At 44.8% G+C, this 21848-nt stretch overlaps 1 protein-coding gene and 1 long non-coding RNA gene across 4 annotated transcripts in view; one reads left to right on the top strand and one right to left on the bottom strand.

The window, feature by feature from the left end:
* Positions 1–12628: 12628 nt before the first annotated feature.
* On the bottom strand, positions 12629–17485 carry LOC133387918 (uncharacterized). The gene is made up of 2 exons (XR_009763603.1): positions 16725–17485; positions 12629–15481 (listed from the first exon to the last, which is right to left on the bottom strand). It is a non-coding gene; the product is annotated as an uncharacterized LOC133387918 (long non-coding RNA).
* FNBP1L (formin binding protein 1 like) overlaps positions 16762–21848 on the top strand; it is a 98525-nt gene continuing 93438 nt past the window's right edge. For 2 of the 3 annotated variants that reach the window (XM_061633764.1, XM_061633765.1), the window contains exon 1: positions 16765–17249. In XM_061633764.1, the coding sequence (XP_061489748.1) occupies positions 17226–17249 (24 nt within the window). In that variant the 5' untranslated portion in view covers positions 16765–17225. Of the gene's footprint in view, positions 17250–21848 lie in introns of all 3 variants that reach the window. The other variant, XM_061633767.1, reaches the window with a different exon arrangement.

The raw sequence follows: 21848 nt of genomic DNA, 5'->3' as shown, positions 1-21848 counted from the left end.
CGCGGAAATATAATGGACAAGCCAGTGTCCCTTGATGTTCACCGCCCAGAGAGCTATCGCTAGTCGGGCGGTATATAAATTTAATAAATAAAAATAAAATAAATAAGCATTGCCACAGTGTATCAATCTGAGACTGTGCCACCCATAGCCACATGCTGCCACACCCCCAGCATCACCACAATATCAGAGCACCTCCTATCCAGTGGCTCACTCTGAAGGGCATGGGGTGGAAAATTGGAGATGGGAGTTTGAACCCTGCAAGGGGAAAGGGGGGGAATGGTGGTCAGAATACCTGTGGGAATGGACACTGCATAATGTCACAGTGTCATTCCCAGGGGTGTGGCTTTATTGGTCCATGCAGTGCTTCTGTTGATGGACTCAGACATGCCTGGATGCAGGGTCCTGTCCCCACTTCTCAATGCGGGATTCAAAGCAGGGACTTTCTGAATGTCAGTCACGAGCACCTCTGCAGCCCCAGTCTGTGACTGGGTATTCATATTTGTTGCTGTGGTTGAAAGAATAAGTAGCTACTCTGGGCTGTTTGCAGTGTGGAATTAAGTCCTAAAGGCTCCCCCTCTTTTACTTCTGACATAGCTTCCCCCTGCCAGGCATGCAAAAGGTGAGCTGGAGCATGTTCATCCCTTCCTCACAGTGAAGCTCAAACTTGGATTTCCTGTTTCCTAACCCAGTGCCCTATAGAGCGAGCCATTAGAGGCTTCTGGACTGTGTGCACATGTGGGACTCTGGTATCGCTGTGTGTGCTGTGATGCACAGTGTGTGTTATGAGGTCATGCAAGATCATCATGTGTTCAATGTCTGCCTTTGTGTGGGGGTTGTTGGTGACACAGTCCCCAGTTCAGGACTGGGACCCAGATCCTTACTTTCCCAATGAGGCAACTTTTGACAGCTGGGCGAGTCCGTGACTTCAAAGGGCTTGCTTTTAGATTCGATCAGGTTACCAATGCTGAGAACGAGCCCTTTTGCAGGTGTGACTGTCAGTTCCAATCAGGTGATTGGGGCTGAGAATACCTTCAAAGGGGCTCTTAACCGCTGATCAGCTAATAGACTCAGAAGGAGCCCTGTCAGCTCCACTAGGAAAACCCAATGGGGAACTTCCTAGTGCAGTCGATTGCAATGGGGCTTGCTGGCAGCAAGACCCACTTGCCAAGGAACAAGCACGAGTGCACTTAAGCTTCCGATTGTTTCTTTGTAGCCATGTCTTTATCAGCTCCACAGAAGGCATCACATATGATGGCAGGTGGGCATGATTTGGGGAAAACAGCTTTGTGGGCCAAATTAGGACTCCCAAGGAGACTAATTAGGTCCACGGGCTGGAGGTTCCCCACTGCTGCCCTAATTGGTGGGCTGTGGCAGTGTTTACAGGCATACTATGGATGTGCCTGTCATTTTCATGCAATTTTTGTATTTTGGGGGGTACTTTTCTCCTCCCTGCCTAGGCTGATGGGGCATAGAATTTGATCAGTCTTCAGTTGGTGTAGTGGTAGCATATGTCTGGAAAGGCATGTGGTAAGTTTAGAATTGCTTGGTCTGTTATCGACTGGATTTTGCATTTTCTGCCGATGTTTTCATCTAAAAAAAAAAATTAACATACATTTGAAATGTATGTTCTTGTAGAAAATATTCAGAATGTGTATTGTGTATTATGAAATACACTTAGAAATGTATATTTTTGAGAGAAAATGTTTATAAATATGTATTTCAGTTTGAAGTTTCATGCATATTATTTTTTGCAAATTAAAGTGGAAGTGGAATGGTACAGACTTATGGGTGAACACATATGAAAGTGACCCAGATCAAAAACTGACATCTGCCCATCCTTACTCCTGAGTGGTACTCACTTTTTTGGGCTCATTGCATCTTATTTTGTTGATTGTTTTTAATATAAATTGTTACCCTGGGATCTATGATATAGGGCAGGATATGAATATTAAAATATATAAATAAATAAATCAGTGTAGAATTAGTAGTTACAACTATAATGGTAAATTTGCTGCCTTTCTGTACACATGCAGAAGATCTTTGCACCTGTACACAGCCTTTTGGGGATCCTGGGCTATATGCTGTAAATACATTTTCATTATCAAATAATATTTCCTATTAGAAAAGAATCTGAAATATTCATCAGAATTCAGTATTTCACCAGTGGACTTCCACTGACACCATGAGACTTCACCTTCCTCTCCCCTCCCCTGGAGACTCCCCCATGCACTCCCAAAACCTGCTCTGAAGGGTTCCCCAACCCTCCACAGCATATTTGGAGGGCCTGGACAGCATTGGACACATTCTGTTTCTTGGGCAGCACTGCAAAAATGTGCATGCCTTTCACTAGAAGTCCTTTGCCAGTTAAATTACAAAGACCTAGTTACTTACTGATCTATCATTCCCTGCTTCCCATAAATGCATTTTCCTGAGCTTTGCCTCAGTAACTGGGAATGTACATAATCTCTTGGGGTTATTTCTTATATCTATACCCCATGCCAACCCCTGATTTCAGTCACAAAGCTATAAGCAAATCACAGCAAAAAAAAGTGCACTGATTATGTTAATCCAATGTTGCAATTGACATTTTGGTCCCTGAACTCGTCATCCATACATCTACATCAAACGTGGCAATTATAAAGCACGACAGCTGATGTCAAGCTCCAGATGAGAAATACTCTTAAAAGAACAGTTTGTGAAATGATTGTGCATTTCAAAGTGGATATTGTATATTTGTGTCTACTTTCGCTGCTTGAATATCTTGGGATATCTAAGAAAAGGAGGAAGAAGCCTTGTATTTGTGCACCTTCAATGGTTGTTGTACAATTTTTACTTATTTGAGATATTTACAGCCTACTCTTCATTACCAAAAAGGTATCCCAAAGCAGATTACAACATTAACATTAAAACACAAACATAATAAAACAACAAAAAAAGCAGCAATAAAAACAATACAATTTCATCGGAGCAAATTAGCACCACCAACCAAAACAAAGATATGGACTATTCTGCAGGAAAGGCGGGATGTAGAAGTGTACAACATGCCCGCTTCTAATCCTGTAATGACAACAATATCCATGCCAATAAACAACATACTTCCAGTTCCTTGAATCTTGGAGAATTGTATCTTATCAGCAGGAAGCATCCTTAAATTCTATCATCAGGAATTTAAGATTCTTTTGTTATGAATCATCAGCACATTTTTATGGGAAGATGAGATGAAGTGCTTTTTCAGTCTCCCAACCCCACACAAAATGGTACCTTGCTACTGTATGCAACTTTATATATTTGAATGGTATGTTATGTGGGTTGTAAGGAATGGAAATAAGTATGCCCCCCCCATTCTCCACCCTAACATGGGGAAGGGATTGGGTAGGAGTGTTCTTGCACTATTTCCTTTTCTATGCAAACAACCAGAACCATCCACATCACATGCACTTTGAGCAATGTTCCATTGTAAACAAAAGGTTGCCAAATAATGGCAGCTTCACAAAAGGAATAATCAGCATGTATCCTGGTGATAACTAGCCCCTGAAAAACTGCCAACGTTCAAATGTGCCAGAACCTTCCAACTTTACTTTGTGAGAGGTTAGAACAGCCAATCTGTTCAATCCCAGAAGAAAACTGTTCAAGCAGAAAGGTGAGGGACAAGATGGGGAAGGCAGCAGACTTAGAAGAAATGAATCCGGAGCACACAAGTACCCTTTACCACCAGGCAAAGCAGTAGGGAGGTGGAAAACAATAATGCTCTCTCCTGTCTAGTAGCAAGAGAGATTGTGTGAGGAAAGACCCCTTGTTTAAGAATGCTTTGAAGAGCAAAGAGAGACAGCATATTCTTAGAACTGACACAACTAACATGACTAGAAAAAAAAGGCATTCACACTGGGGCCTCAGTTATTCTCTTCTTTTAGATTCTACAGAAGTATTGTTGTGTGTCAGGCCCAGGATGTGCCTCAGGAACCAGACCCACGGCTGTAGTTAATTCGTGTTTTATTAGGGTAATGTCCAAACAAAGACTGCGTTTTCTCATGAAGCAATATAGGGATACAGGTCCTGCGGCATTGGGAGAAAGTTGACAGAGCAAGGGACTTCTTCCCGCCTGTTCTTTAAGAAGGGGCCAAACGGGCGCGCAATCTTTCGCTCCTCCTTAACTGCCCCTCGGGTACTGCCCACCTTCCCCCCCTTCTCTCCTGTCTTTTCAGCTGTCTGCGTGTGCGCGGTGAGGGGGGAAGCATCACCCCCTCCTCTTCTGAAGTTTCCGATTCCAGGATGGGGGATAGGGGAGGGGCTGATGGTAAACTGCCTCCCCGCTTTTCGGCTGTGAGCAGCCCTCCCTCTTTCTCCTCTTGCTCTGAGCCTGAAAGAGGGGGAGGCGTGAGAATGTCCAGGGAGGGCTCAGGCTCCCCGTCGCTAAGCGACCTTATCACTGGCAGTTCCTCTGTTTCGTCTTCGCTCCAAAGGGGGGAAGTTCCTCCCCCTTCCCTCTGCCATCCATCCGAATACTCTTCTCCCAACTCTCCGGGATCCAGCTCCCCGGGATTGGGACCCCAGCTCTGCCTTCCGACACCATCCCCCCTCCCAGGCTGTGCCCCCCTCCCCTTGTCTGGCTTGGGACGGTGGGGAAAACGTTGATGGAAAAGTTTTACCAATTCTGGAGCATGCACATCAGCTGCATCTTCCCATGATCTGTCAGCCACCCCATAGCCTTTCCAGTGAAGCAAGTACTGCAGCTTGTGGCATCTGATCCTGGAATCTAAGATCTCCTCAACTTCAAACTCAAGCTGCTCATTTACCAGGAGTGGAGCTCCGGGAGGTTCCTCCGGCCGTAACTCACTGGGAGGGGCGGCTTTTGTTAAGAGGGATCGATGGAACACACGATGTATTTTAAACGTGTCAGGCAGCTTCAGTCGGTACGCCACGGGATTGATTTGAGTTTCTATTTCGAAAGGACCCACCCTCTTGTCTTGTAATTTTCTACATTTGCCCGGCATCTGGAGGAAGCGGGTGGACAGCCATACCTGGTCTCCCGGTTGAAGGGGGGGCCCCTCCTTCCTGTGCAGGTCAGCAACTCGCTTGTACTCCGTTTTGGCTTCGTTTAACTGCTGTTTCAGTGTCTGTTGCGCTGCTTGCAATTCCTTAAGGAAGTTCTCAGCTGCCGGTACCAGCATTCCTTCTGAGCTGCTTGGAAAGACTTTAGGATGGAATCCATAATTAGCGAAGAACGGGGTTTGTTGAGTGCTGGAGTGCAGAGAATTGTTGTAGGCAAACTCTGCAAAATGCAAATATGATACCCAGTCAGTCTGTTGATAGGACACATAACTTCGTAAATATCTTTCCAAAACGGCGTTCAAGCATTCCGTCTGCCCATCTGTCTGGGGGTGATGGGCGGAGGAGAGTTTTAATTCCGTCTGCAACTGTTTCCACATTGCTCTCCAAAATTTGGCTGTGAACTGAGTTCCTCGGTCTGAGACTACGCTGTTTGGCAATCCATGCAGCCGGTAGACTTCTTTTATGAATAACTTGGCCGTTTCCTTAGCCTCTAAGGCCCCTGCACAAGGAAGAAAGTGTGCCATTTTGGTAAGTAGATCCACCACTACTAAGATGGCTGTCATTCCTTGGGACTTGGGTAGATCAGTTATAAAATCCATGGAGAGGTCCTTCCAGGGTTCGTGTGGGACAGGCAACGGTTGCAACAGTCCTGCTGGTGTCCCTGTTTGTGTTTTTGTCCGCAGACAGACAGAGCAGGACTTTACATAACTCTCAATATCCCGACGCATTTTAGGCCACCAGAAGTCCTTGGCCACGTTCTGAATGGTCTTGTAAATCCCAAAGTGTCCCGCTGTGATGGAATCATGACACTGGCGTAGGATTCTGAGCCTTAATTCCCCTTCTGGCACATATCTGGCGGTTTTGAACCATAACAGTCCATTTCTCCAGTGAAAGGTTACTTCTGAGTCTTGACCTTGTCCCGTCTCCTGCTGATATTTTAGCATGTCTGCATCTTCATGTTGTGCCTTTTTGAGTTCCTCTTCCCATGAAGGCTGGCATACTTCCAACGTTAATTTCTCTGGCGGGATTACGTACTGAGGCTGGTCCTCGGATTCACTTTCTTTGTATTGTGGCTGTCTGGATAAGGCATCCGCTCTCTGGTTTTTGGCTTGGGCATGGTAAGTAATCTGGAAGTTAAACCTAGTGAAGAACTGGGACCATCTTATCTGTCTCTGGTTCAGCTTTCTGGCGGTTTGGAGGCTTTCAAGATTCTTGTGGTCGGAGCGCACTTCAATTCGATGAGAGGTCCCCTCTAGGTATTGTCTCCAGTTTTCAAAAGAGTCCTTGATGGCCAGAAGCTCCTTCTCCCAAACTGTGTAGTTCTTCTCTGCAGGCTTTAACTTCCGAGAGAAGTACGCACAGGGGTGCAGCTCCTTCCCTTCTTGGTCTAATTGTAGCAGGACCCCCCCGATGGCAAAATCTGAAGCATCTGCTTCCACTACGAAAGGGCGGTTCGGATCAGCAAAGCGCAGAATGGGCTCAGTAGCAAACCTTCTCTTCAGCTCCTCAAAGGCCTCGGTGGCGTTCTCTGTCCATTGAAACTTCTTCTTCCCCCTTAAACAGTCAGTCAGAGGAGCTGTTAATTTGGAAAACCCTGGAATGAACTTTCTGTAATAATTGGCAAACCCCAAAAAACGTTGTACATCCTTTTTGGTGACAGGTTGGCCCCAGTCCAATATGCAGCTTACTTTCCCTGGGTCCATCTCCACGCCTTCCGCTGAGATTCGATATCCAAGGAAGTCTAGAGACTTGAGGTCAAATCCACATTTCTCTAATTTAGCATACAGGTGATTTTCTCTCAGTCTCTTCAACACCGTCTTCACATGCTGGTCGTGGTCTTCCTGGTTCTTTGAGAACACCAGGATATCATCTAAGTAACAGATTACATACGTGTCCATCAAGTCTCTAAACACGTCGTTCATGAATTTTTGAAAAATTCCTGGACTTCCACAAAGCCCGAACGGCATGACCAGGTATTCCTACTGTCCGTAAGCGGTCAAGAATCCTGTTTTCCATTCATCTCCCTCCTTCATTCTGATCAGATTGTATGCTCCTCTCAAATCCAACTTCGTGAAGATTTTTGCAGAGTGCAGTCGGTCCAGCAACTCTGAGATCAGGGGCAGCGGGTAGTTGTTGGGGATGGTGATCCGGTTCAATGCACGATAGTCGTTACAGGGTCTGAGTTCCCCCCCTTCTTTTTCACAAACAATAGTGGCGCTCCAGCAGGGGATTGTGAGGGGCGTATGAATCCTCGCCTCAGGTTTTTATCCAGGAATTCCTTCAGGGCCTCCCTCTCATTCTCTGTGAGAGAGTAGATTCTCCCTGATGGGATGCTGGCTCCTGGCACTAGGTCAATTGCACAGTCGTAAGGGCGGTGGGGGGGTAAAGTCTCTGCCTCTTTTTCATCAAACACATCTTTGAATTCTTCATACTTTGGCGGCAGGGTCACTTGCTCGATCTGTTGCACTGCCCCCGCTAGGGTGTTCTTGATTCCTTCAGGTTGACAGTTCTCCTGGCAATACTGTGAGGTGAACCACACCACCGCCTCCTTCCAACTTATTTTGGGTTCATGCTTTGCTAGCCAGGGCATTCCCAGAATCACCTCAAAGTTCGAGAGATCTGACACGTATAGCGAAATGAACTCTTCGTGCCCAGGGATTTGAAGTTTCACTTCCTCCGTGGCTTGTGTCACCCCTCCTGACTTCAGGGGTCTCCCATCGATAGTCTCCACAGCTAGGGGAGCGTCCAGTTTCCACCGGGAAATTCCATGACGCTTGACTAACTTTGCATCAATAAAATTTGTGGAGGCTCCACTGTCAATTAAGGCAGTGGAATTAAACACCACTCCTCTGGAAGTTGTAATCCGAATAGGCAAGACCAACACCCCCTTTGAGGGAGGTTGGATCGTTGGGGGGCCTTTATACAATGCTGCCCCCAGTCCACCGGCCTGCACGTGGACTGGGTGTTCTAGTTTCCCGACGGCTCGGCTTTCCCCCCTTTCAGTCCACAGTCTCTGGCCACATGGCCCGGCTTTGAACAATAAAAGCATAAACGTTCCCGGCATCGTCTTTCCTTTTCTTCTTCCGACAGTCTTGGCCTAGCCCCTCCCTGTCCCTCAGTTGCATTACCTGCCATCCCTGCAGTGGAAAGGGTCTTGTTGCGGGATGCCGAGGCTGAGTATCTCGGGACCTCCTGCTTCCTTTCCAGGCGCCTTCCTTCCATCCGGTGATCTATCTGTAGGCATAGCCGGATGAGCCCTGGTAGGTCAGCGGGGGGGGAGGTCCTGGCCAACTCATCCAGGATTTCAGCATTTAATCCACTCCGGTACATAAACATCAGGGCGGCGTCATTGTAACCAGTTTCCTGGGACAGAATTTTAAAAGCGTTAGTGTACTCGGAAACAGTCCCTTTAGCTTGCTTCAGAGTGCCTAGTTGCCGCGCTACTGTTTCAGCCCTTTGCGGGTCTTGAAACATCTCGGTCATCTCCTGTATAAATCCTCTGTACCTTCCTAAGACAGTATCCTTTCTCATGAGATACGGAGTCACCCATTTTGCAGCTTCTCCCTCCAGGAGGCTAATCACGAAAGCTACTTTAGCCCCATCGTCTGGAAATTCCGTGTGCCTGACATCCAGATATAACTCACATTGAGCCACGAAGGTTGCCAACTGATCACTTTGTCCCGCGTATTTTGGGGGCAATCCAATGGGAACCTTTACTACGGCAGCTGGAGGGGCTGTTCGCATCTGGTCTATCGTGGCCTTCAAGGTTTGATTATCCGTCTTCAGCGCCTTGACTGCTGCTAGCAGGGCTTGAACATCCATCTGCAAATCAGCTACCTTAGTCCTCAAGAGTTCCACTTCTTCCGTCTCAGAAGTGGGGTTCGTCCCCCCCGCTGCTCCCTTTGACATCTTGTCCCAGTCAAGTGAAGAGACCGTTGAGGGTGATTTAGGTGGCTCTGTCAAGCTGTCAGGCCCAGGATGTGACTCAGGAACCAGACCAACGGCTGTAGTTAATTCGTGTTTTATTAGGGTAATGTCCAAACAAAGACTGCGTTTTCTCATGAAGCAATACAGGGATACAGGTCCTGCGACATTGGGAGAAAGTTGACAGAGCAAGGGACTTCTTCCCGCCTGTTCTTTAAGAAGGGGCCAAACGGGCGCGCAATCTTTCGCTCCTCCTTAACTGCCCCTCAGGTACTGCCCGCCTTCCCCCCCTTCTCTCCTGTCTTTTCAGCTGTCTGCGTGTGCGCGGTGAGGGGGGAAGCATCACCCCCTCCTCTTCTGAAGTTTCCGATTCCAGGATGGGGGATAGGGGAGGGGCTGATGGTAAACTGCCTCCCCGCTTTTCGGCTGTGAGCAGCCCTCCCTCTTTCCCCTCTTGCTCTGAGCCTGAAAGAGGGGGAGGCGTGAGAATGTCCAGGGAGGGCTCAGGCTCCCCGTCGCTAAGCGACCTTATCACTGGCAGTTCCTCTGTTTCGTCTTCGCTCCAAAAGGGGGAAGTTCCTCCCCCTTCCCTCTGCCATCCATCCGAATACTCTTCTCCCAACTCTCCGGGATCCAGCTCCCCGGGATTGGGACCCCAGCTCTGCCTTCCGACATTGTGCTACTGAAACCCGCTTATTATTTTCTGGAAAAAATACTCTCTCGTCTTCCAGTGTAGGTTGTACTTGAGCCTGTGTAGTATACCTACACACTGGATTTCTAGGGAATTAGTTTTTCCAACGCATATTTCTTTTAATTAGTCTGCACAATGTGTTGTTTTTCTTAGAGGTCTTCCTCCCAGTTAGTAATGTCCTTATCTCATAAACTAAGGAATTGTTTCACATTCCTTAGTTTATGAGATTTGATCTAGCCCTCCATGCAGCAGCTGTGCAGAAATTAATCTTAAAAAAAAAACAGTACCAAATTTCACACAGGATTCATATTTTTCCCATTACTTTTTCTCACACACTGCATCTTTTATTTATCCTCTTTAAAAATATGATTTGTCCTACTTTGTTTTATGAATATGATTTATCTTTACAAGCCTATACATGGAATTAGGAGTGTTGCTAGGTACTTGGCAGCATCCAGTGTTCGTGTTCTTTTAGCCCAACAAGGTTCTATTTGCTTTCCCCTGCAGCCCCCTGCTCGTGCAGTGGGATTTCCCCTTCCTCCCCTCCCCCTGCACACCCCACAAAATCAGCTGTGGAGGATCAAGGGACCCTCTGGAGTAGATTTTGGGGGAGGAAAGGATGGAAGTCCTGTTGTGCAATGTTATTTATTGTTGGTAACGTTGACACATGTCCATTTGGATGAAGTTTTGGATTGCTGAAATCCTAACATTCTATATCAATCCTTGAGTATTATCATTCCAATGAAATATTGACGTATTTCTTTGGATTTCATATTAAGCAAAAGGGAGAGAGAATTTGGGGGGTCAGATTGCTGGACAATGGAAATTTGAGTAAAAGGATAAACATTTGAATATTCTATGGTTCAGTTCGCTAGATATACCTAGCCCTAATTTAATCATGGATATTTATTCATCACAACTGCAAAACTGAAGAGACTCCATCTTCATTTTGAGCAGAAGCATTATTTCTTTTTGCTTCCACATATTACACAAATTGGTACTTAATCAACAAAGTAGCCCCTCAGCATAATGTTATTCAATCTGATAAAGTCATCTTTAAGGCCTCAAAGGAAAAACCAACCCCAAAAAAGCAGGGCGTAGAGTTCACAAATTACTTTCTGCAAAATTACTATAGACTTCATGGTAATTACTCTACAGTAAGCGTTTCTGTACTATAGCCTTGGAGGTGAGAAGTTTGTTCCTGAGCTCAGTAGGCCGCTACTGTTGCCTTAGGGTTGGGATGGGGAACTTGTGGCCCTCCAGATGTTGTTGGACTCCAACTGCCGTCCGCCTCAGCCAGCATGGCAAATGGACAGAGACGACAAGAGCTGCAGTCGAGCAGCAACGAAAGGGCCTCAAGTTCCATATCTGTTTTAGCTGGACAACTAATCATCTATTCAGTTCCAACTGCTTTTGGGTAATTGTCAGGCCCAGGATGCGACTCAGGAACCAGACCAGAGGTTGTAGTTAATTCGTGTTTTATTAGAGTAATGTCCAACAAAGACTGCGCTTTCTCATGAAGCAATACAGGGATACAGGTCCTGCGACATTGGGAGAAAGTTGACAGAGCAAGGGGCTGCTTCCCGCCTGTTCTTTAAAAAGGGGCCAAACGGGCGCGCAACCGTTCGCTCCTCCTTAACTCCCCCTCAGGTACTGCCCGCCTTCCCCCCCTTCTCTCCTGTCTTTTCAACCGTCTGCGTGTGCGTGGTGAGGGGGGAGGCATCACCTCCTCCTCTTCTGAAGTGTCCGATTCCCCTATGGGTGATAAAGGAGGAGCTGAGGGTAAACCATCTCTCCGCCTTTCTGCTGTGATCAGCCCTCCCTCTTGCTCTGAGCTGCGGAGAAGGGAGGGCCTGGGAATGTCTGGGGGGGATTCTAAAACTTCAAGGCTGTCAGGCTCCCCGTTGCTAGGCGACCCTATCTCTGGCATGTCCTCTGTTTCGGCTTCGCTCCACAGAGGGTAAGTTCCTCCCTCCTCCCTCTGCCAGCCATTTGAATCCTCTTCTGACAACCCCCCAGGAGCCCAGCTCATCCTCCCGACAGTAATATTGATTTGGATCAGAAATTGAGTGTTTTCAAGCACGGGCATGAGTCACCAATCCCATCAGGCAACCATGTGACCAGGTTATTCCTAGCAAGAAAAAGGGAATAGGACAGTGGTTGGGTGGATAGGTAGGTAGGTATATCGAAGTTTATGGCACAGCAGCAACTCAGCCAAACTGTGCCATACACTAGCTTTATTGGAAACGTGGGAGTGTGATTTGTTCCCAGAAATTCAAAGAGTCTTTAAAACAGGACAGCCAGTCGAAAGAACTCAGGATGGGTAATTTTACCTGCACCTGTAATAATGATATGGCCCTGATGTGTATCAACACTTGAGCAAGTTGCACACAAAGACTGCCAACTTATTAACTATTGACTCATCATTACCCAATTATCTATTCATGCTTGAGTTCTTCCTAAGTTTCTTGTAAGACTCAACCTACCAGTCATTTGTTTACCTGTTTTGTAATCTACCCCTCCTTTAAATGGACAAGGTAAGTGAGGTGGCATCTTTTATTAGACTCATAACAATTTGTAAGAAAATATCTGAGAGCTATGCTTTTGCTTACTACATCCAGCAAGGAAATAATATCACTGATAAGGCTGAAGTTGTTTTTCTTTAAGTTGTAAAAATCTTCCATTTATAAGATTTCTCTTTCAATATATTTTCCACCAGCTTACCATAGGCGGTGCTAGGGTGGGGAGCAAATGCCTGCTCCAACAAGTAGCTTTTGTCTAACCTCTGCCAATTGCTGGACCTGTGCTGTTACCTGAAGGAAAGGCATACAAATGATCATTAAACCATAAACTGGATGTTAAAAAAAAAAGACTGTAGTCCTAAGCATGCTTACTTGAAAGCAGTGTTGTAGCAGAGCAGGGATAGGCAGGGAAGAAGCACTTCCACTTATTTCACAGCATAGATTTCATTTCATTTTCATTTTATTAAATTTATATACCGCCCATAGCCGAAGCTCCCTGGGCGGTTCACAACAATCAACATAAAATACAATAAAATACAATGAAACACATATTTAAAACAATTTTTAAAAGCTTAAAATTTAAATTTAAAAACAAACATTTTTACACATACTAAAATGCCTGGGAAAAGAGGAAAGTTTTAACCTGGTGCCGAAAAGATAGTAATGTCGGCACCAGCGTACCTCGTCATTATGATGTCTTCTCCTGAGATGCAAATAAGCTAAGCAGAGGAAGAGGTAAGTTACACTAGAATGAATAGCTAAGGGTTAAACTGTCACATTTACTTTGAAAAATTCCAGAGTCCCTTTATTATGACCAAAAATATCTCAAAACAGCCCACAAGCTTGGAGTCCACCAGAACTCTTCATTAGGCTGGATGTTAAGCAAAGTGGGGGAGTGTGGTGAGAAAAAAGTCGGCTTGGTAATGTCTACACTGGCCGAAAATATCAGGTTTGCTGTATAGTCCTAGGAGGGGCATGGCTATGGGGATTCTCATGAGGAGTGGCTGCACTTCAGAATTAACACTACTGCTTGAATGTTAACTCCATAAAAATCAACAGGACTTTCTTCAGAGAAAATATATTTAGGATAGAGTAGTAATTTGAAATATGTTCTTTCTCTTTCAGAAATCTAACATGGGAGACAAAATCTGCTCCTCCAGAAATGCACTTTGCCTTTTCTGTGCCCTCCCCCTCCAAGATGTCTTTCTGGTGGCACTCCTGTGCAGTTTAGAATGATTGTTGCTGTTAAAGGGTTGGATCCAACCAAGTTATACTCAGAGCAGACCGAATGAAATTAATGGACCTAAGTTAGTCATGTTCATTATTTTCAGTGGGTCTACTCCAAGTAAGACTAACATTGGATAAAACCCAAATAGTTTCTTTATAAAAATTTAGTCATACGTGTTGCCTACCCTATCAAATGTGCATATTATCATCTGGTATCTCAACTTTCTGGAGGCTAGAAGTGTCCCACCTCTATTCAGAAAGTCTCAAGAGCCTAGGGATACGTTCCACTATATTTTAAGTCAATGTCGGGTGACTATTTTAAGATATAGCATTTAAGCAAATTCTACTTAATTAGCAGTCTATGCACATGGTTTATAATTACTACATTTTCTAACTGTCTCATCAGAGTCTCCCTACTACACCGTTCTTTTTTTGTTTCAGGAACGTGGAAGAGCCTATTAACTCACCTATTCAAGACAATCCATCCTACTTAGTATTTTGAATTGATGCCTGAAGAAGAATGCAAAGAATTTCCACTAACTGTTAAAGCTATTTTTCCTTGGTTTGCATTTCCCGTGTTTAAGAGCAATACATCTAGGAATGCTAACTGTGCCTGTGTGGCTAGTACAATGCCAGTTTTGTTTTACTTACTTTTGTATCAGATGTTACAATTTCCCCAGTGTGTACCACATTAGATAATTTGGGAATAAGAGTTTGTGACAGGATTTAAGAGTATCCAAGAGTGGTATAAAAATAATTGATACCAAAATAAATTATTACAGGTAACATGCAGCAGATAAAAGATTGCCAGTCTTCGTGGTATCCATGCCATTGGATCAAAGTCTTTTTCTGTCAAGACTGTGTGTTGATAGTTGTGCGCCGATCTCCCCACATAAAACAAATTCACGCACAGGTGTCTTCCAACTGGCCAAAAGTATAAATAAATTGAGAACATAGCCCATAAATATCAATGACTAATGCCATTCTCAAGACTAGTCTCTAAAGACCAATTTCTAAAACTTGGGGGATGGGTTCAAATCCCCACTCAGCCATGAAGCTCATTGGCGACCTTGGGTCAGTTGCTATTTCTTACCCTAACCTTACAGGATGCTTGCGCAAATAGAATGCAGAACGGGAGGATGGAAGAACCATGAATGGCACTCAATTTCTTGGAGGTGGGCTAGAAATGTTATAAATAATAATAATATTTGGGACACAATGAATTTATAGCAGAATAGGAGTTGCGCTTTTCAGAAGGCAAGAAATAAAATTCCTTGTATTTTATATTTCTGCAGGTTTGAGGTGCGGACATATCCAGATCTGTTCCTTCTAAGTGGCTCTCCCTCATTTGTTTAGTTTGCCAACTATGTTTTCTCCCCTCTCACACCAGAGATTTGTCTAAGAATGAAGTTAAACAATCAACCCTCCCATACATTACAACTGGCACCTTGCTCTGTGTTTTCTGAGGGCCCCTCCAGACATTCTTTTTATTGCACATTCATGATGATTTGTGCTCATGATGCTATCAGGGTGGGCATATGTGATCCCTATTTCAATACCATTTGTGCCGGCAAAAGTTTTGGGACAGTGCATATCCTGTAACTTCCTGCTGAAATTCTGTAAGTTTTCATACAATTTTTTTTTGGTGGGGGGGGCGCTGCTGTCCCACATGCTTTATATAGCCCCTGCAGGCAGCAATAATGCGATAGCATTGGGGAAGCATCACAGAACTAATAAAGCAGAATAAATTCACCACTAGTGCACTATTATTGAGTCAAGAACATGTTGCAGAATATATCTGCAATAAAACACCAGACTGGAGTAGTCTTCTATTCACACATCATTATAAACAGTCCTCATTCCTTGAATTAGGCGTCTATGGAATTTAATTTCTGAAATGTACATACTGAGGTCACATTCTCATGAATAGTTGTACTTGAGGTTTTAATTCACTATTTTCCACTTTCAGTCACATGAAACAAATCATTCCATGCATTCGATGAGTAGTCTGAGGGATGGCTTGAAATACAACAGCGTGGCATCAGTGTCACACAAGTGGGTGGTCCTCCTGTTGGACAAAAAAGAAGAGGAGCTGCATTTGGCATGGTGAAAAAGCTGTAGTGAATGGAGCAGCGTAAATAAACTGCTTCCCATTTGGAGTGTCATTCAAGCAGCTCCATTCCTTGAATAGAAGAACAGGTACGAAGTGAAAGAATAATGTGTAGCAAAAGGAAGTCCATACCAAGAAGCACATCCCCACATTTTATTTCATCATTCACAAGTGCAATTGTGATCAGTACAAATTGAAAAAGGAAATGGACTGCCTTCAAGTTGATTCCAACTTATGGCGACCCTATGAGTAGGGTTTTCATGGTAAGTGGTATTCAGAGGAGGTTTATCATTGCCCTTCTCTGAGGCTGAGAGGCAGTGACTGGCCCAAGGTCACCCAGTGAGCTTTGTGGGGATTCGAACCCTGGTCTCCCAGGTCATAGTCCAACACTCTAACCACTATGTCACACTGGCTCTCTCAGTACAAGTTATGGGGGTCTATTTTCTCTCAAATAATCCTTGATGGAATATTTAACAAAGCTTCACTACAGTAATAGAAAGCAAATCATAATAATTTGCGAAGTAGTGTGTAAGGCAGACAGAGCTTTTTCCAAAATGAGACTTCATCCCTGATAATTTGATTATAAGCCACCTGTTTATCTTAAGTAATGCACACTTTTAGAGGCAGTGGGATTCTTGGAAATAGGGTGTGATTTCTGCACTCGAAACAGCAGTTAGCAGCCAACTGTTTGTTTCTTCACTTTGCTCCAAGAGCTATGAAAATGGAGGTCTTGCTCTCCTCTTTGAACCTGACCCAGGACTGGCAATTCTTGCTTTAAAAATTCTCAGACCGAGTGTTTCTAAGCATATGCAGAGTGACCCCAAGTATAGCTAGAATCGGTGCTTCCTCTTCTGAAATTTGGCCAAGAGGATAAAAGGCTGGCTGGCTGCACCTTGAGGTATTCTCTCACCCCTTGACTACACTCAAATAAAATGAGGTGGTCGAGACTTGAAGCGGTCGTAGAATGGACTTTACTACTCAGGCTGCGGGGCGGGAATCACCAATTTGACTGCTCCCCTACATTAAAAAGAACAACTCCAAACCATGCGACTAGGAAAGCGAAACAACAGGGAACGGTCTGTGTGCTCGATCCTTGATATACTAGGTTTTTCCTTGCAATGACCTTTGTTAACAGAGAGGAGCACTCAAAAAATGCCTCTCCTCACCTGCAGCCTGGAGTGACCTGGTCTACTTTTCTTACCTCAAAAAGGCCCTCCTCTCCGTTCCGGTGCTTGCGTGTAGAGCAGGCCGGCAAGGGCGAGTCTCCCCGGTGGGAACAGGAAATGTGCCACTGAGCCTCTCCGAAGGAGTCACCTCGGTTCACGTCCCGTCCCGGGGCCTCCCTAAGGAGCGGCTGCGGTGGCCGAACCCGCCCCTCTCCCAGCCTCCACCGCGGCTGCCCCCCTTCCTCCTCCTTCCTTTCCCGAACCCTATCCCCAAGCAAGGCGGAGCTGCCGCTTCGGTTGTTGGTCCTGCCGTCGCCGCCGCCACCCCCACTCCGCCCGTCTCTCCGGCGCCGAAAGCGAGGCAGCGTCCAGCGCCCCACTGTTTCTGCTGAGAGAGGGAGGCTAAAAGGGGTGGTGTGTCGGTGCTGGCCGTCGGCGCGGACTCCAGCAGCAGCCGCCAAAGCCGCGGGGGGACTGACGAGAAAAACCACAAAGGAGCGCCGGCGGCGGAGCTGTGCGCTGCCAGCGGAGTCGCCATGAGCTGGGGCACGGAGCTGTGGGTGAGTGCCCCCGCTTGCTCTCCATTGTGTCTGGGATCCGTTCTTTTCTTCCACCCGCTCCGGTCGGCGGAGGGAAAGAGCTGGCTAGGCCGGCCTCGCTTTGGGGCTCCCTGGGGAGGCATAACCAGCCACTCCTCGGTGCCCTTTGAGTATGCCGGGTCGGGGAGACGCATTTGGTCGGCTTTGTTAAGAGAAGTGTTGGACGCGCCTGAGGGAAAAATGGGGAGACTTGAGCTGGCTGCTGAGTCGGCTCGGTGGTCGGGAGATTTCCCGTGGAGAGGCAAGGAGGGGGCGGGGCTCCAAGGAGGCACAAATCCTCATTTCTAATTCTTTTGGGTCTGTGTTTGCTCTGTCTATGGGCTGGTTAAGACTACCCGATGGGGCTTTTTTATGCTTTTCCATTATTCCGCTTTCTCGCGGTCTCCTGTGTTGCATAAAGGGTGGCCCTTGTTCCAGGACCCGTCGGCTCCCTGGGAGCAATAAAGCAGGCGAGACCATGGCATCGCCGCTCCCCCTCCGTCGGTGGTGGGTGGGTTGATCTGGTTTCCTTGCCATGCAGGTTTGTCTCCCCCCCCCTTTTTTTAAACAAAGGAAAGGACACAAGCCAGTATTGATATATTAACGCATGTCTGGGGAGATAAGCCGATGACTGTGCACATAGGCTGTGTAAGTATCCCTTCCTCCCCTCCAACCTTTCTTAAGAAAAAAAAATAAAGGTGAAAATGATTTTCAGGTTTGCTGACTTCCCTTTGGTATGAGTCATCTCCTCCTGGGATCCTGCTTCAGACAATGCTGTGCCACTAGGGACCGGCTACCAGAAAGAGATGTGTTGGGAGTCAAAAGAGGCTAGGTGAGGGATTTGTTTAGGGGGCTGCAGACCTACAGATAAATTTGGAAGACTGTTGGTGAACTTGCCATCAGCTTTTCATTTGCATTTAAGGGCTATGTTGATTGCAGTCTTATTGTTGATGCAAGTCAGGCAGATGGGGTCTGAGTCACTGGGATACCCATATATTAACATTCTAAAACTGTGCCTTGGTACAGAAAATGTTGTGGACAGTATTATAGTGCTTTCTATCAAGTCCTTGGGCTAGCTGAGAAGCAAGCAAGTAGTTCATTTTGCTGTTTATGTACAGACTGTTTCCTTTCTTGAAAAAAACAAAAAATTTAAGCCTTGCTGATCACAACAATAGTAAGAAAGCCAATGTAAACAGAGCTCCATGGAGCCAATGACAACATGACATGGTGCCCAAGGCACCAGCTGCCACTGGTGTTTTCCGCAGATCAGCACTCCCTAAATCCAATAAATGGATGAAGAGTAATCGGGAAATGGGGGGGGGAATAATTGTGAGGCCCAACTGTGAACCATATTGTGGTTGGTGCATGATAGCCTTTGCTGAATAAAGCTGATAGAGAGCTATCAATGCTTATCAATCCTTCTGCTGACTTGGTACCGTCTGTCTCAGGCTGTTGGAATCTCTTGACCTGCGTAGATGATGTGCTAATATATTCCTTTATAAAACCCTTCCCTCTCCTTACGTGCCTCTTCAGCCGTCAGAGCTTCTGGGAAGAGTGTGTGTCAGTACCTCCCATACATATTGCTATCTGGCAGTAATGCAAGTATTAAAGCTATTCTGACATATACAATATTAATTAGAGCCAGAAGATAATTTCTGCAAATGCAACAAAACATACCTCTGTAGAATCAGTGTCAATAGATGTATATTGAAGCTTACATTAAATGAAGCCTTTAAATGTAAATGTATTGAATCAGGAGATCAGGAGAGCTTAGCATCTGTAATATTTCTTACTGAATACAAATTCCTTCTGCTGCCAGTGCTGCTGCTTCTTTTGTGTATGGCCTGGGGAAGAACTATTTGCCTTTTTCTTGGGCACTGACTGTTAAGCGCTACAGTAACCAACCAGCAGTACAAGAAGCTTTGTGGGATGGAGCACTGCTTGCCTTAAACATCACACAAAAATGAACACACAATGCTTGCCTTTGCACTATTTACTCATATTTTCCTTTTCTGAATGGGGTTGCACTCCCTCTAAAGGAGCAGGTACATAGCTTGGGGGTACATACAGCCATATTTGGACTGGGATCACTCGGCCACTGTAGCCCATGCACTGATAACCTTGATACTGGATTACTGCAATGCGCTCTATATTGGCTGCCCTTGGACCTGGTTCGGAAACTCCCAACTGTGGCATAATGTAGTGGCTAGACTGCTGATGGATGCAGGTGGCCAACATTGACAATGGCTGCCTGTATGCTACCATGCTGGGTTCAAGGTTCTTTTGTCGATATACAAAGTCCTGAACAACTTGGGTCCAAGATACCATACGGATTGCCTAAGCCATAATGTCCTAGCATGTTTACTGAGATCATTCGGAGGAGTGCAGTTAGTTGTCCTCATGTTACAGAAACTTCACTGGCCTCAACTGGAAGTTGAGCATTTATTATTACTAGCCCTATACTGTAGAACACTCTTCCAGCACTGATGCAGCAGGCATCCTTGCTTTTGATGTTGAGGTGTCTCTTGAAGACCTTTCTATGCGAACAGGCCTTTGCAGCTGTTGAATTAGCCAGTCACTTTAATGATTACTTGTAATGTTTGTAATGGTGTTTTGTATTTTATTGTTCTATATTGCACTAATATTTTATGATATGGTGGTACAGAAATACTTTTGTAAGTAAATAGTACAGATATTTTGTATCTTTTTATACAGAATAGCAGTCTGATAAAATTATGTGTTTTAAAAATAGTAATAACATATTTTGTAGCTGACCTTTGAAAAGCTATAAATCTTTTGCTTTTGTTTGTTAGAGGAGGAAAAATAGCTTCAAGGTTTCCTTTGCGGTGTACATGCATGCAGTTTATAGACTCCCTGAAAAGGCTTATTCTCTAGTGTGTTTGTATGCTCTTGTCTCTCCGGGGCCTTTTTTAATGACCTTATTCATTCAATACCTTATTTGGACTAAATGCCTTATTTTGTAATTAAAATAAAGGATTGAGAACTGGAAGTAAAAGTCAGGGGCTAAGCCAATTTACAATGAAGTCTTATACATGTCTACACAGAAAAAAGCCCCACTGGTTTTACTGGGACTTACTTCTAGGTAAGTAGTATAGGATTGCTGCTATAGGTTGATATTCAATTACGTCCACCCATGAGTGGAACAGGACTTTCCCTTCCTGTCCTTTCCCCTACAGCCTCCCACTTAACTCCCAAATATACCCTGGAAGATTGGGTGATGTTTATAATCTTACTGTGTGGCAGCTACATGTACTGGTAAGCTGGGCTTTCTTTGAAGCAACAATGCCTGTATTATCCCATATTTACATGGGGTAGTTGGTTGTTACAGATAACCAGCTCCCTTCATGTGTACAGCTGCTTCAGATTAAAATTGCATCCATGGGCCGTATGGAATGGTCCTAAAGAGACCACCAAGCAATCCATGCTTTACTTGTAGCTTAACTTACATTTTACTAGTTTTTCTGACAGTCTGGAAAAGAAAAATACAGCAACTGTAACTCTGTATATTAATTCTTTTGGAATACTCTCTTGTACTTAGAATAGTGAGCTGTAATGGAATTGGGTTGTGGCAGATAGATTTCTCAGCCACGTATTGCAAAATGTTATGACTCTGGAATGATGCAGGCTTTTTTGGAGTTCTTGAGTGAGATTCTTACCTTTTTAGTGGGGCTTATCTATTTACTTCATGTGGATGCTTTTAGACTAGAGCTGATTCTTAGATAAAGGTAGTGTCTTCGGGTTCTGTAATGGAAATGGCTGCCTTACTTCAGTGTTGTGGGTATATGCAAAAAGACCACAAAAATGTTGCCAGTTTTCTTGCTTGTATGGATCGTAAGGCAGCTTGAGTGACAGGTTAGGCAAGTTATTTGCCTGGAAGGAATTGTTATTCCCTGCAGATGAGTTGGTGAATGCCTAGCTGTAAGGCTACCTTACTCTAGAATTGTAAAGTTTATTGAGGCATGAAAATGTAATAGAAAAAAATAAAATAAAAGATCTTACTAGGCCAATTGCTGTTCCAACTGAATTTAGCTTTATTTAACAGTGTTAGTCAATATTTTTCCAGCAGTTGTCTGAGTTCATGGACATCTGACATTTCTCGTCCTACTGTCAAGGAAAGTGAATCACTTGTCCTGAGGTTTTTTTTCCTCTACTAATTAAATCTTCCAGATTGACAGTAATATTCCAATATTTTTCAGCTAAATTATTTTAACTTACCTGCTGAAGTAAATACTTTTCCGTTACGTTTTGTTTCTAGCGTAATAGTTCCTAAAACTATTGCAACAGCAAAATGGTAATGCTGTTGGGCATTTAATATTTTTCAAAATAATGACACTTGATCCTGTTTTTATTTAATAAAACCCTATAACTTCATTTTTCTGTTTTTGTTTTTAAAGATAGATTTTCTACACTTCTCACACACTCTTTCCAAGAGTCAAAGAATTCTTATAAGAACCTACTTGTCAAAATATCTGGAATATGAGAGACTTTTAGAGTGCAGTTCTTCCATTGCAGTTGGGGGTGAAAGGATGAGGATAATACAAATTAAGTTGAGACCATAAA

This window comes from Rhineura floridana, chromosome 6 (genome assembly GCF_030035675.1).
Source record: "Rhineura floridana isolate rRhiFlo1 chromosome 6, rRhiFlo1.hap2, whole genome shotgun sequence".
NCBI lineage: Eukaryota > Metazoa > Chordata > Lepidosauria > Squamata > Rhineuridae > Rhineura > Rhineura floridana.
Note: the sequence above shows the minus strand (reverse complement) of the source record. Positions and strands in the feature narration are given on the sequence as shown.